The sequence below is a fragment of the Cebus imitator genome, unplaced genomic scaffold (assembly GCF_001604975.1).
Source record: "Cebus imitator isolate Cc_AM_T3 unplaced genomic scaffold, Cebus_imitator-1.0 Scaffold358, whole genome shotgun sequence".
NCBI lineage: Eukaryota > Metazoa > Chordata > Mammalia > Primates > Cebidae > Cebus > Cebus imitator.
In genome coordinates, this window is record NW_016107673.1 from 1778357 (window position 1) to 1793956 (window position 15600).

General features: G+C 41.0%; 1 protein-coding gene across 13 annotated transcripts in view; it reads right to left on the reverse strand.

The window, feature by feature from the left end:
- Nucleotides 1-678: 678 nt before the first annotated feature.
- Nucleotides 679-15600, reverse strand: part of TRIM9 (tripartite motif containing 9) — a 122433-nt gene continuing 107511 nt past the window's right edge. For 2 of the 13 annotated variants that reach the window (XM_017506770.2, XM_017506769.2), the window contains exons 8-13: nt 10920-11108; nt 8318-8359; nt 7873-7896; nt 6709-7012; nt 4318-4480; nt 679-1910 (exon numbers count right to left, since the gene is read on the reverse strand). In XM_017506770.2, coding sequence (XP_017362259.1) covers nt 1848-1910; nt 4318-4480; nt 6709-7012; nt 7873-7896; nt 8318-8359; nt 10920-11108 — 785 coding nt within the window. In that variant the 3' untranslated portion in view covers nt 679-1847. The remainder of the gene's footprint in view (nt 1911-4317; nt 4481-6708; nt 7013-7872; nt 7897-8317; nt 8360-10919; nt 11109-15600) is intronic. The other 11 variants (XM_037730762.1, XM_017506772.2, XM_037730767.1 and 8 more) reach the window with 9 other exon arrangements.

Here is a 15600-nt window from a genome sequence, read left to right on the forward strand (position 1 = left end):
GGAGAGTAAATCAAATATCAAACTAGTGTTGCCCTGCAACAGTTTTTCTGTAGCCAAGAAAAACCAAGACGCACATAAACAGGATAGCACCCATTCCATAAGTTAGATACACGAGACTAGAAAAAGATTGTAACTGATAGAATCTGAATAAAGTAAGCACAAAAGTAAAGAATCAGCTATGTACATATATTACCTTTTGCCAAAACTTTGTTAGCTTTCCCATCCTAGCTCTTCCCTTCTATTTGTTATTCTTGTTTTTTCATGGTGAATTGCTTGGCTCACTGAAAAATATTTAGACAACTAACCAGAAGTTCTTTCCAGGTCCTGCTTTTCCTAAAACTTCATGCCAAACTAACGAATTTCGAGGGTAATGTTAAGTCTATCTCTACATAGAAGTGAGATGTAAGTCTATCTCTATATAGAAGATGCATTATTATTCTGCTATCAGTCATAGTAATGACCATACAATCCCATGTTTTTCCAAACATTATTTGGACTACTCCAGAAAATTAGACTGTGAATGGCGGCAGAGTGGATAGATTTTTCATTCATAACAGGCACAGATAGTCTATTATGGAGACAAGCATGTTTATCCTGAGAATGTGAATGCTGTGGACTGCAACTCAAGATCCCCATTAACGAGAACGGGTCCTTTGCCCTCCGGTCACTCTTGTTTTGTTTTTTACTATCAGTTTTTAAGGCGTGGTATCATAGCAGCATTAGCAAATAAGAATGCTGACATCATTTCTACCAAGAAGGGCTCTACGATGAGTGGCAGCAGGTACCATAATTACACAGCGCAGCTAAAAAGGCATTGAGTTGGTACATTTCTGGTGCTATGGCCAGAATGTGTGGATTTTAGCATCATTCTAGGAAGCCTGAAAGATCTTGCCCATGAGCCTCTTTGACCTTTGCCTATTTCCTTTCTAGTACATATGACAATTTTAGTTATTTTATTTTTGCTTTTTCTCCTACTGGAATATAAGCTCTGAAGGGCAGAGACTATGCCTGTCTGTTCACCACTGTGTCCCCACAGTGTCTAGAACATAATGTTCTAGTGTCTAGAACAGTGCCTGGTCAATAGTAGCTTCTCAATTAAAAGCTTGTATTAAATAAATGAACCAAATCATTAAGTCCCCTGGTTTGCCTATGTCTTAGATACTTTCCAATTTTATACAATGGCCAGAGTTGCTGGCCTATCCTAATTGTACGGCCATCCTAATGCTCCTACCCTGATGTGAACCTGTGTAGCGGATATTTTTGTGCTTCAATGAGTAGTAAGACTTCTCAGTGATAGGTTCACCCTCCCAAAGCTTAGCTCTGCAGAACTAACGCTACAGGAGAGGTAACAGAGCAAGAACATTCTAAGAGGTAAGCTGTATGCTACAAATTCAGCTCATTCTTCCCTACCTCCCCTATAACCTCATTGTTTGACAGAAAGCATAAGAAAGAAAGTTAGCAAGAGAATTTTCTCTTGGCAATGCCGGTCCAGTAAGTCACCAATAACCTGATCAGAAGAGAAAGAAAATATAACTCACCTACATAAAAAAATTAAGTTAAATAAAAGCAAAATCTGGGAGTGGGAACCAAGTGACATGGTGGGCTGTCTAGGTCCTTTGTTGGTTAGAACTGTTGGACATGGAAGCGGAAACAGGCATAACAGCAGAGGAGAGGTTGGAAGGGAAAAGGGCAGAGCTGTAGGTGTGAAGACTGCAGAGGACCAGCTTTTCTCTCCTCCTTCTCCCGCTTCTGCCAACTCTGCACCGCACCACGGCTGGCTGAGCTCCTTGCTGTGGCTCTCGCAGGCGGAGGTAAGAACAGGCAGCTGGCGCCTCCACGGCACATCCTTAGGCTATGGATGCTCTGCTGGAGTAGAAGTCGGGGACTGCGAGCCCGGTGTGCAGCGTGACCTGGGGAATGAGACTATGAGTCCTGAGAGGCACCGTGCATACCCCATCCCTTTACACAGTGTACCTGGGTGTGTCCCTAGCTCAAAAAGTGTTCTGTTTGCTTCTCTTTAAACATCTAGGCTAGGAGCCATTAAAGGATACTTAAGAAGAATTCTGCCTATGGTGAGAGCCTGCTCACCACAGTGGTCTCTCAAATCCTGGTGACATTTGACTATATGGTTCTCAGTTACCTGCCTCTTTTAAAGGATTCTGGGAAGCCTGTGTTCCTTACAACTGAAGACACAGGGCTTGGTTTTCAGGTAGTGGAGTCTGCTGGCCACACCACAGTGACTACTGCCAAATCCACAGGTAGAGGACAAATTCGCAGAGACAGCCAGTCCCTTATTACCTGTCCACTACTTATTCCAATTAGGGCAAACATTTCTTTCTGGGATTGTGAAGATGATTGATATGTGTGAAAAAACATGGAATTATACTATTTCACCAATTACTTTGAATTCCTAAATACTATTTCATCGATTTCTGTGTATCCCCAAACCTCAACGGGTAGCTATGGATAAAACTAGAACAATTTCATCCAGCTCTTGTCCCTTTCTTCTCCACCCCAAGAGTCTTTATCGATAGATAATCAGAAGGTGCTGAAAACCCCTGAAGAGCATCTAATACAATATTCTTTGAAAGGGAAATGGCTAAAAATGTGAAAACCTTAAATGAGGTTTTTCTGAGACTTGCTTCTAGGGTAATTCATGGCTTTCTTTCTTCCAGTATAGAGGCTGAACTCTGAAAGATTAGATTCCAGCCTTCCAGGAAACCCCACATCCTTGCCAGAAAAGAGAAGGGCAGGGGCCACTAGTTTGCAATCAATGTTACTGCACATACCGAAAGACAATAATGAATTTTTATAAATAGTTTCCAAGACTGGTTCTGGTCAGGGCAAAAATCATCTGTAGTATTGTGACTCTCCAGGCCTAACTTAAGACAACCATAGGCCGGGCATGGTGGCTCACGCCTGTAATGCCAGCACTTTGGGAAGCTGAGGTGGGTGGATCACAAGGTCAGGAGTTCCAGACCAGCCTGGACAAGATGGTGAAACCCCATCTCTACTAAAAAAATACAAAAATTAGCTGCGCATGGTGGCACATGCCTGTAATCCCAGCTACTTGGGAGGCTGAGGTAGAGAATTTCTTGATCCCAGGAGGCAGAAGTTGCAGTGAGCTGAGATCTGCCACTTAACTCCAGCCTGGGCAACAGATTGAGACTCTGTCTCAAAAAAAAAAAAAAAAAAAAAAACAAACAACCATTTGTGGAGTGAGGCTTATAGTTGTTAATGAGAGGCCCAGCTCAGGAAGGAAGTGAAACCCTAAGTCCTGACAGCAGCTGGCAGGGCACAGCTCTTCCCCCATGGCTCTGGTCTTCCTGACAGGCCCCAGCCCACCAGCCTCTCCACCCTTCCTTGCCCATGCAAGGCCCCTCATGCCTTAGAAACTGTGCACAGGCTGTTCCCTCTGTCTGGAAGGCTCCACACAACTCCCTCCCTCACTCCTTTAAGGCTCAGCTCACCCGTAACTGCAGTAAGCCCTACCTCCACTGACCATCCTATTTAAGACTGCAGCTGCCCTCCCCAACCCCAGCACCCATGGTCTTCTCTCCATTGCGCCCTTTACCCTCCCTTTGGTCTTTTCTCCATTGCACTCATCACCTTCTGACACACCAGCTAATTAACATTGTAATTATGCTTACTATTTATTGTCTGTCTCCTATCACTAGGATGTAAGTTCTATGAAGGCAAGATTTTTATCTGTTTTTTTTTTTCCTTTTAACTGATGTATTCCAAACACTTACAACTGGGCCGGGCACACTAAAGGCATTCTATAGATATTTGTTGAATAAATAAATGAGAAGAAGCTGCTGTTTTATTCTATAATAAATTATAATTAACTAAGTTATAGGCAGGGACTATGCTTTCTACCCTTAGGACCTAACAGAGCCAAACAAGAGTGCAGGGAAAATGATCAGATTTTCTGATAAAGATACTAACTTCAGTCTTACACCCTCACCTCTTCTCAGGCACTCCTAGAGCTCTGTGAAGTCATTGCATTTGTTTTCATACCAGTTGGTTAAAGGCTTTCATTTCTACTTAGAGAGAAACTAGAGCTAGAGGGATGATCATCAGACAACCATGAAGAGAATTCTAGTTTCCAACGTGCTGCTAACTAGACTGTGTCCAAGTATAAAGAAGGCGCTTATGCTTGGCATGGAATAATAGCAGTTGTCAATGTTGATCCCTTTCTCTCCTCCTTTCCTCCATTTCTTGGTCTGGGCCTTATGCTGTCAGCTTCCCTCTCTCCAGTTAGATTGAATGGCTCTGCCAGCAATAGCTGTTTAACCTCTGGGGTAGGGTGCTTACCTGCACATTCCTGTTCAGGCTGACCGCAGGGAAGAACAGGCCCTCCACATTATCAAATGCTATAGGACCTTGCTGTTCATCGTTGATAAAAAATGTCAAGTTTTTTCTATTTAAGTCGAGGAGGACCCCAATCGTGGCCCCTTTTGTGATCCCTCCCTCGGTTCTGTAGGAAGAGAAAGAAAAAATTAGGGTTTACTTGCCTGTGGTCACTCTAGAAGCTCCCCCAATTTGTGTGGTTAAACCAGTGTCTTGTAACCCGTTTATAATCATCACTATCCCAAAACCTTTTCCCTAATCATCCCTTGTACATAACATTTTTACCATAGATATACTGCATTCCTGTTGGTACTGTGTGTATATCTGTGCTTTATATATAAAAAGAGTATGATTTTTTGCCCCCTCCCCACCGCCATCAGTGTTCACTTCCTGGAGGAATATCAGCGCTTGTGAGCTGCTCTGCTGTTGTTGAGAACGAACTCATTCATTAGGGTCTCTACCACTGAGACACAGCAGTGGAAAACAAAACATAAAAGACTAGGAGGAAGTTGCCTTTGGGCTATCAGAGCTCTGACTCTAGGAATGTTGCACACTTTGTATGCATGGTGTGGATTAAATATCATTAAATATAAAGTGACTTAATTTGAGCCAAAATAAAGAATCACTTTGTTGCACCTAAACCACATGCATGAGAAATTGGATTTGGAGCCTTATGTTATCCATTAAATAGAAAAACTCATTCCAGAGGATGGTAATTCTTTGGCTTGTTGCATTTGAATTAAGAACTTAGAGGCTGTCTGTAAAATGACAGCACTGAAGAAGAGCCTTCTTCCCTGTACAGTGAAATAATTATACTCTGAGATGTAGGGATTTTCAGGAACCTGCATACAAATGCCATTTTATAAAGAATTGTGTCTTAGGTTTCAATTGATGGTTTCACAAAATGCCATTAAACATGGATGATCAGATTTGTCTTTCCCATCTTTTTGAGATCTAGCAATACTGAATTTCATCCTCATCTCAGCAGAGCAAAAGAATGTGTGTCATTCATTTCCTCTTGCATGCAGGATACAGACTGTACATAGTCATTAAAAGACAGATTTACAAATTGCCTCTTGTTAATTCACAGGTTTAACAATGCAAGCACAAGTGTCATGCAGTTTGCATGCAAGCAGATGTGTTCAGCATTAGGAATGTGTTTCTCTGCATAGTGTGATGATTATGTCATTATTTACTCCTGCACTTCAAAATAAAGATGCTAAAAGGGAAAAAGTAAGTGTGGCATTTGGGTGATAGCATTGGGAATCTAGTGACAGAGAATTCCCCAAAATGCTAATCACTAAAGATAACCACTTATCTACATCCAGTAGGATTTGCTATCATGGTGAAATGGTGTGTGTGTTCACTTCATGTGATAGCGAATAATACGCACTTGAATGCCATAGAAACTATCCAAGGGGAAAGGAGGCTTTAGAAGGCTACAGGCTGGAGAAGGGTCAGCGAAGAGCATAGAGAAAAAGATAAAACAGTGGAGTCCAATTATGCTACCACTGCCTGACTTGCTTTCCCTTTGATCTGACTGAACACTACTGTATTTTCTTTTTCAGAGATACTAATGAGAATGTATCCTGGGGAAATCTTGGAGCATAAGGTGGACCAGGGTCCACAGTAGAAATTTCTCTGCCTAGAAAATTTGTGAAAAATACATTTGAAGAACACAATCAAATGAAAAAGGAAATCCATTATAGCATGTGTTCGATTATAATTATCTATATTTTGGAGGTAGAAGAAAACCTCAGGGAGATAACTGTATTTCCTTTCCTTAGCAAACTGGGTGCTCTGAATTACAGTGGTAATGAGAGTTCTCTTTAAGGAAAAAGCCATCCAAATTGGCATTCATATGTTTTAGTTTAATGAATTGTAATAAGAACAATGGCTTCTATTTTCAGGTGCTTCCAATGTAAGGCATTTTCACATATCTCATTTAATCTTCAGAACATTCTCACAAGGAAAAATTTTATTATGCTAATTTGATGGATTTGGAAACTGAGGTTCAAAAAAACGAAGTAATTTGTGTTTTTCTGATAAGTTGTAGGTCTGGGTGTTTCGGCATCCTGCATTATTCTTTATAATGGATATCACTGGGATTCTTTCCAGCCATGGGTGTAATACAGCAATGAAGGGAGCAGGAAAGCATTCAAGTCTCTATCATTATACACAAAGTAAACCACCAGCATGGACTCAGCTGAGGCTCACAGAGTGCCTGTGCCACTTAATGTAGACCACCTCCCTGACTTCCTTACTATGGTCTATGTAATAGGTTTTTGAACTAGGGCTCTCGCTTCTGATCAGCCGCCAACGTGAAGAAGGCTTGGTTTGGGGGCTGCAGGGTACCTGTTGGTGTGCGAGTTGTTGTGCATGAACCAGCTCCGGTTATTGTCCACATACATTGCCCAAGCTTTGTCGTCCTTTCCTAACATCACATCCTTCATCACGTCCATGCGAGCCACGCCAAAGGCAGGATCAGGGTGGTTGTCATAGCGATCTACCGTTAGCTCCCAGTAGTGGACGCCCTTGGAGAAGCCAGTCTTCCCTAGCACCACCCGGTCGTCATAGCTACTGCAGGTCACTGTCAGGTTGTCATTGGAGAGGATGATGTCTGAGTGTGCCGAGCCAGGGTCGAAAGCAAACCAGGCCACTGGGAACAACAGAAGGGAATCAGGTTATTAAGACAGACCCAACAAGCTCAGCACCATAACATACTCCTGGGCGGGTGACGAGCGTTGTGTAGCGTTTTCATGCTGCCATGCAGGAAGGAGGCGTCCAGGACCAGGGCAGACAGGGGCACGTCCTGGGAGTTGGTACTCTCTGCACCAGAAGCAGACGGAGGACACACGACCGATTCAGCAGGGGTTACCTGGCTCAGACTGCACTCCCAACCAGGTGATCCGGGAGTGAAGTGGCATCGATTTTGGAAGGTGCAAGTCCCTTCACCTGGTGACTGGCAGAACAGTGCACCAGAGACATAAAGGGAGAGGGGATGCGCTAAGATGCCTGTGTAACCCCTGAGGCGGGGAGGCTAGGAGCTAGAGTCCTAGATGGAGGAGGGATAAAACACATGGAGTGAAATCAGGAAATATCCCTTCGGCAGAAGTGCTAACATCTAGTCGCTTTGAAGTTTTCCTCAGCTCTAGTGAAAGCTCACAAGCTGCGAAGCTATAAGCAACATAAACTAATTTTCATGAGTGATTGTGACTTGGATATTGGACAGGTTGCTGTCTGCATAACAAAAAAAAAAAAAAAAAAAACAAAAAAAAACACAGTTTGCGTGCTACTCCTGAAACTAACACATCAGAAATTTTGCTGGAGCAGTAGGTATTTTGGACAGTAGGTGCAGATAGAATGATGTGTTTGTACACATTGTTACGCCCCAAGTTCTAAATGCCACCTATAAATATCACACTCAAGAGATGTAATTGCTGATTTATTGAACCTGTGAGACACCTCACATGCACTTTGGTCTTTGCTATTTGATAAGAGAATAAGGTTATTCCATACCTGCCAACAGCTTTTTAATGTCAACTGTTGTCATTCCAAGGGAAAGGCATGGGGGAGAGAGATAGGAAGCAAAATTGACATGGATAAGAAAACATGTCTCTCTTTCATAGACTAGTACCCCAAAAGGACTCAATTTAAAACGCCACATATACTAAACAGGATCTCTCTGACCTGTACCTTTTCCCACATTTAGTGCTCATAAAGAGTGCTTTGCATTGATGTATAAGAAAACTGGGGGGAAAGTAAGCTTTGAGGCATAACATTAAAACCTACAGGCATCTTTTCCATTTTTTAAAAAGAGTTTGAGAAACTGCTATAATAGGGTTAGAATGACAATTAGACCATCTTATTGACATAAGACAAGCTGCTGCCATTTATTTTGTGAAAAAAATTGAGCACATCAATCACGTAAGTAAAAGATAACAATTACAATAAGTATACTTGCCTAATTGAGAGTAAGGTGCAGATTGTGTCTCAAAATTGCATCCTATAAAGAGATACTACACATCAACGCTAAGAAACAACAACCAGGTTGATAAAAATTACTTGTATATACACTTAAAAAGCACCAGCTGAATACTGATACCAGAGGCCTGATCCATGAAAAAACAAAGCCCTTTTTATATCAGTTTACTTTGCTGGGTGAAAAACTGCCTTTCTGCTCTTTCAAAATGAAAAGCACATCTTTTTACCATTAATAAATCATCCTCCAATTGATCCTAAACTCTAGCTGAATTTTTCATCTTCCGAGCTCAATCTTTTCCTCTAAAGTTTCCACAGAAAGAAGGCGAGCTGTTTTAAAAATGAGGAAAATGTACTTAATTGAAATGGAGAAGTCACTGGATTTTTGATAAAACTCTGCTCTATCTCACTATTCTATGCACTTCAGAGTCTGGTTATGCCAAAAGGTCTTCATTGTGACTTGAGCCCAAATTAAATAACACATCTCTAACTAAATGTGTAATGTAATGCATCTGATAATTATTAATAATAACATGGCAAACGTGTTAAAATTGCCTCCTCTCCTTAGAGAAGATCCTTCTCACCTGAGGGAGGAGAGGAGGGCTGGTAGGAGTGGGTGTGGTCTCAGAGATATATTGGAATCGCCTGTGAAACTTTTTCAACCATCTGCCTTCCCTAAGATTTGGATACCTATACCCCATCAGAAACTACATCGGGGTGGAGGAAGACTGTCTAGTCTTAAAATGTTCAAAGGTGTGTGCCTTACAATTTCCAGTGGTTTCAGGGACTGATCTAGAAAATGTGGTTTTGATGAGCACTGGGGGATAAAGAAAGGATCATTTAATTTTTTTTTTCTATTTAGTAAGGCCTTTATATGCTAATTCCTAAAACATTTGGAGGATAATGTGCGGACTTAAAAGATTTCACAAGAATTAAATCAATTTACTATAAAAAGGGACTAATGACTGAGTTAAAAACAAAATATAAAAATTATGATCTTACTTTTGGTTAGTTTGTTTTATGCTGGGATGAATTCACATGCAAAAGAATCATTTTCTCCCAGCTCATGGCTGATTTTTATGTTTAGTTTCTATCAATTATCACTTTAATTCCTATTCATGTGTTAGAGCATAGTGAGTATGGAACACCCAGAGTTTTAAAACTGACTCTCATATTCAGCTTTGGAAATAAGTTTGTAGAATCTGACCAGGGCTTTAAAGACTTTTAAATGAATCATGCCTTGTGCAACTCTTTTTCAAAACAAATATTCTGAAATCTTTTTACACTACTTTAAATACATTATCATATATTTAAGATTCAACAATACAACTAGAATAATGCTCTTAAATACACCCATCAAATATCCCAAAACTCACATTTCATTTTTATTCTTGAGACAATGTACATTACAAAGACTGTAACAATATTTCAGTACATTAGACACAAGGGAAAAGAGTTTCATAACAAAGCATGTTGGGAAGCCATAGTGCACAGAAAAACAATAAGAAACATAAAAGCACAAAGAAAAATGTCATTTTAAAGAGAGCTTGAAGTCCCTGCATCCTTTTTGCACTGTCATGCTGTGGCCTTCTTCATTCCAGAATGTGGGATGAGCAAAAAGAACAAAATAAAAAGCAAAAGAAACCTTTGGAAATGTGAAATGTGCATTATGTGTATCCATGATTACAATATAGTCCTGAAGAGATCAAATAGGTCTGCATCTTAGATATTTTAAGATTCTATTTGCTAGGCAGTGTTCACTACAAAGGAACACAAGTCTAGCTTCGCTGAAATCAGCCATAGGCTCTGTCACAACCGGCTTGGCTGTGGGAAACTTTGAGGAGGGCAGACTTTGATTACTCAGATCTTTGGTCAGTAGGCATTAGCAGTTAAGGGTTTCTAATCAGCTAGCAGTGGTCCCACCCCGTTGCTAGGAGAACACTCAGCCATGAGCCCCACTGGCCTAGCAGTGAGAACAGGCTTTTGCAGAAAACGCTTTCACTTTCTGCTCTCTGGATCGCCTGCTTTGTAGAATGCTTTCTGCTATTGGTGTGTTTTTACTTTTATTTTACTTTGTCAATAAAATGTTGGTGTGTTTTTACTTTTGTTTTACTTTGTCAATAAAGATCTCTTGAGTCTATGTTTAATCAGACCACTCCAGGCTGGATGCACTGATCCAGTCTCCCAGACACAGCTGGTTTCCTGGATACAGAAGGGCTGCAAACCTCCACTTTGCTGCCATGGCCTCCACTCAGCCAGAGCCCGTGCCGTGCTATGCCTCTGCATGTGATGACAGAGCGGGTTATCCATGGTGGTCCAGCTTGTGCAAAAAGAATAACTTCACTCATCACTTTCTGATGCCGTTATACATAGACCACAGCTCCATGGTTCCTCCTTACACCACACAAACAAGAACACCACAAAGCTCCACCATCCAGATGCTCCTCATACCGGAAGCAGGCCACAGACACAGAGACTAGCTCATCCCCCTCACCACGCACATGAATGGCAAGAACAAAGCACGGTTTCGGAGATGCCTTCAAGGCACAGAGATCAAGGGGAAAGGTCTGAGGAGCTCAGCTCACCCGGTGCATTGAGAGACTGTAAAGAGGAATGCAAGCTCAGCTGGTGGGGTGAGGATCGGAAATCAAAGTAGGATCTCCCGGGGAAGCTGGGTTGTAGATTAAGGGTGGAGGAGAAAGGACTCATTCTACGGAGCGGCAATCTTTCCGAAGGCACTGGAAAAGGGAGGGTCTGTTCTTCTGAATCTGTGTCTAAATGTAAGATCAATGCAAACTAGAGATCAGAAATCTGCTATCTCCCCGTGCACAGTTCCCCAAGACCTGCCTTAACAATGCATTCACACAAAGCATCATCTTTCCCACAGGGTGCCACACTCAGGCATTTACAAAACCAATGTGCCTGGGGGCGGGGAGGGAATTTTCGGCAGATCGGGACCCAAGACCAGAGGACAGCTCCAACATCACAGGCAACTGTTTTCATTCCCTCCCACCCACCTCCCCCCAATTTTCAGTGGTAGAAAATTGGAAGCTTTCCTAAAATAGGAAATCTTTTAATTAAAAGGTTTTCTTTTCCCCTTCAGTTGTCCCGGGAGTTACTATCTATTCAACAATTCAGCCTCTTAAAAGGTTTCTATTTAGGAGTTGGTGATTTTTTACAAACTGTTTCCTGTTCCATATTTTCCCCTAACATATATTTTTCTATTAGGTGGATGAGATGATTTTCTACACTAGCACACTCCAGACTCTATCTTTGATTAGGAGAGGAAATGTGGGGTGGGCTAAGGAAGACAGGGCTGGACACGTAAGCAGGGAAGGAGCCTTACCTTTGTTTCTGAATTATGATCAGACTCTAGGGATGTCACTTGACCATCTTTGGTTCTCTAATGATAAACAGACTGTGGGCACTGGTGAGGTGCATTTGTGGCAAAATGCCTGTTTCTGTTCAGATAGTCAGGTTTGGCATGAAGATCATTATTATATCAGAGTAAAGACTTAAGCATTGTTTGATCCGGTATTAGAAGAGCATTAGTCAGTTTCTCTAAATTACTAAAATTGCTCCTTTCTATTTTGTGAAACAATAGCAGGTTCTATGCATGGTGTGGTCTAGTCAGAGGTGGATCTTTCAGCAATTTAAACCTTCTTCACATTGTCTAATAGCAATAATTTAGGAAATACAGATGGTAGGAAGATAATATTCCATGTCCAAAATCACAAAGAAACGTTCTTTCTCATTGAAAAAATAATTTTGTTTTTATGACCAGAGGGTATTTCTGTGAATGCTTTTCTGGTTTGAATCAGTTAGCAGCAATTTTTTGCTGGACATATGCTTTTCCTATCAAAATGCTACTCTGCATGTTCAAGCAATGCGTGTGTGCAGAACATGACCCTGTGTCAAGAACTCAGAACAAGGGCACTGGCAAGTTTGAATTTAATACCTCCAAGAGTCAGCCTCTGAACTTACAATATTAAAGTTAGCTTTTTAGGCTTTAGACTTGTCCGTGGGGAGGATGACTTTTAAAAAATAAAAGTATAAATCAGATCTCAGAGAAAAGGAATTGCTATTTATGGAGTTAAGACTTTGTGTTCCCACTAATAATACATTTAAGTTTTCTTCTACCTTTTCTTCATATGGTTTGAATGACTTAATATCACGTATTATCATTTCTTTCTTCAGATATGATAAATCAAAAATTATTTGTTACAATCATCTTAAGGGGAAATCTTTGAATGTAGTAGAAAAATTCAAAATACAACAAATGAGCACCACAAACTGACATGAGTTTCTTTTAAGGAGAGAAGGCATTTACAACTATATTTATGTCAGTAAAAGATCTTATTTATTTATTATGTATTATTTATTATTTTCTGAGACAGAGTCTCACTCTGTTGCCCAGGCTGGTATACAATGGCATGATCTCAGCTCACTGCAACCTCTGCTTCCTGGATCAAATGATTCTTCAGCCTCAGCCTCCAGAGTAGCTGTGAATACAGGTGTGAGCCACCATGCCCAGCTAATTTTTCTAATTTTTGTAGAAATGGGGTTTTGCCGTGTTGTCCAGGCTGGTCTTGAACTCCTGAGCTCAAAGAGATCTGCTTGTCTCGACCTCCCAAAGTGCTGAGATTACAGGCGTGAGCCATCGCACCCGGCCTTAAAGCTTTTTTAATTAACAAGAATTTGCTTGGAAATGTATTTTTCACTAGGTTTGACAATGATTCATTATATTGAAAATATTTGTTGCTTTAAAATTTAATAAAAAGGACATATATAATAAGATGAATTTCAGAGTGTATTAAATTCCCAAGCAGTTATCTGAAAACCAGTGAAGAGATGTGTACTTAACGTAGACCTTGGGGGGTATATCCAATCCCATCATAAATTGTACTCACCTTTTCTGTTTTCAGCACCAAGAAGAACTTAGAGCAGGTGATGGGGACTGAGGGTAGCTATGGTTATTCATGGGATTAGTAACTTGACACTAAGATGTATGGCTCTTCCTATCCTTCCATGTGGATCCACCGTTTACTGATGACCCAATTTTCCTTGACTCCTCTCACTCTTGAACTACGCCCTCTATTTAGGCAAGTTTATTTAACATCCATATTGTATAACATTTCATTTTTGTTTTTGAGTTTTTTCCCCATCTATGACCTCCCATTTTGTTTTTGAGTTTTTTCTCATCTACCAGCTGGGCTTTTACCATATTTTCTCTAACTAGTTCTTAACAACAACAACAAGAAAAAATCCTACCTGCAATGAGAACTTTCCAAATGAATTACAAGAGAGAAACACTTTCTAACTGATCCCATCTTGACTAAACAAGCAATTCTCCCTTCATACCCTTCCCCATAGGCATGTAGTACACACGCTTGGTCAGTTGCCTATAAGTCATCTGTGTCACGTCACATTACCTTAGATTTCAGGAGTTTTAGAAGGAAGACACTTAACTCAATATCATCAGAGGAGCTGCCATCAAGCTTCCCCTTGAAGTCCCCTGGGATAAGGAAACTCATTGCTTCCAGTCAGCTCCCTCTAGTTGGCAGTTATTTCTTATATTGGTCTAGACATACCTCTTTGGGGGCTCCACTCTCCAACTGTAGCGTTACTATCTGGGGCCACATGGAACAGATCACTAGTTCTTCAAGTATTTGAGGCCAGTCACCAATCCTCTTTATATCTTCCCTTTTCTGGGCTAAATAGAGTCAATGTCCAACCATTTCACTATGTATGGGTTTCAAATCCTTTACTCTCCTGGTCATGCCCTCCGGACATGTTCAAAGGCATGAATCAAAGACAATATGACAACATTGAGAAGAGTATCGCCACTCCCTGGTTTAGCCAAATGACACTTAACTCACATTGAATGTGCACACACCTACTTAAGTGTGTATCCTGTGTTATGCCCATGGGATGCAGGAAGAATGCACACACCACTTCCTCATCTCCCCTTCAAAACACAACTATCGTAATACAGAGAAGGCTTCTCAGCCATTCATATTCTATTAGTAAAGGCAAACAGGAACGAGGTTGTCATTTTTTTCACAATGCATGATACAAAGCTATGTTTCAGGTCACAGCTAATATGCAGGATAATTATTATTATTAATTTTTAACCTTATAGATCATTAGAGAAAGATCAGGAGCTCCTGAAGAGACTTTTAACATTACATCATGTTTCATCACATGCAGTGAATCCTGTGTGGTTGCAGAGCTTTGCTGAGTGAAAGCAGTGTAGCAGGAAAAAGCAATGGAAAACAGTAGGTCAGTGGCTGAATGTGGTGACTCTAGGCATAACTATAACTCTAGGATGGGACTGTGTTCATAACAAATACGTGTCAAGATATGCTTTCCATCAGCTCTGTCAATGACCATCATTTTCCTCTTGCTCTTTCTTGGACTTCTTTCTCTTCCCCCCTAGGATTGGCTGGAGTCTGGAGTTAGGGTCTAGATTAAGGACAGTGACCTCTGCTTAAAAAAAGCAATCAAGAATCAACAAAGCAAAGATTGGCTGGGGACCACTTGTAATAGGTGGTGTCCTCCTGTTTGGCCACCATATACTTCTTTACCTTCTTTATTTCTTTTTTAGAGACAGGGTTCTCACTTGGTCACCCAGGCTAGAGTGTAGTGGGTTGATCACAGCTCACTGCAGCCTTGAACTCCTGGGCTCAAGGGATTTTCCTCCCTTAGCTTCCTAAGTAGCTGGAACTATAGGGGCATGCCACTGCACCTGGCCGATTTTAAAATTTTTTATAAAGATGGTCTTTTTATGTTGCCCAGGCTGGTCTCAAACGACAGGGCTCAAGCAGTCCTTCCACCTCAGCCTTCCTAAAGTGTTGAGATTACAGGCGTGAGCCATGGCACCCAGCCCATATATTTGTTTTATTTGTTATTAGCCAACACTATTGAACACCTATCATGTGACAGACCTTGTAGTAGAATTGAGCAGTTGGGAGACATAAAGTTGGCAGGAGACCCAACCATAAGAAAATAATAATTTAGAGAAAATCAGTGTCATATATTATTGATTGGTTTTGGACTTCTAGGGATGGAATTTCTTGACTAACTCCAAGTACAGAATACTAAAGATTTTTGCAGATGTTGAAGAATTTGAAAAGGTAGTCTTTGGGGTATTATTTTTGGAATTTAAAGAGGGAAAGCAAACAGACTGTGGTTGCTTATGACAGTGTATACTAATCCAGCATCCTTTGTGTCCTGGTAGAAATCTGGGTTGTCCTCCTGTCTAGC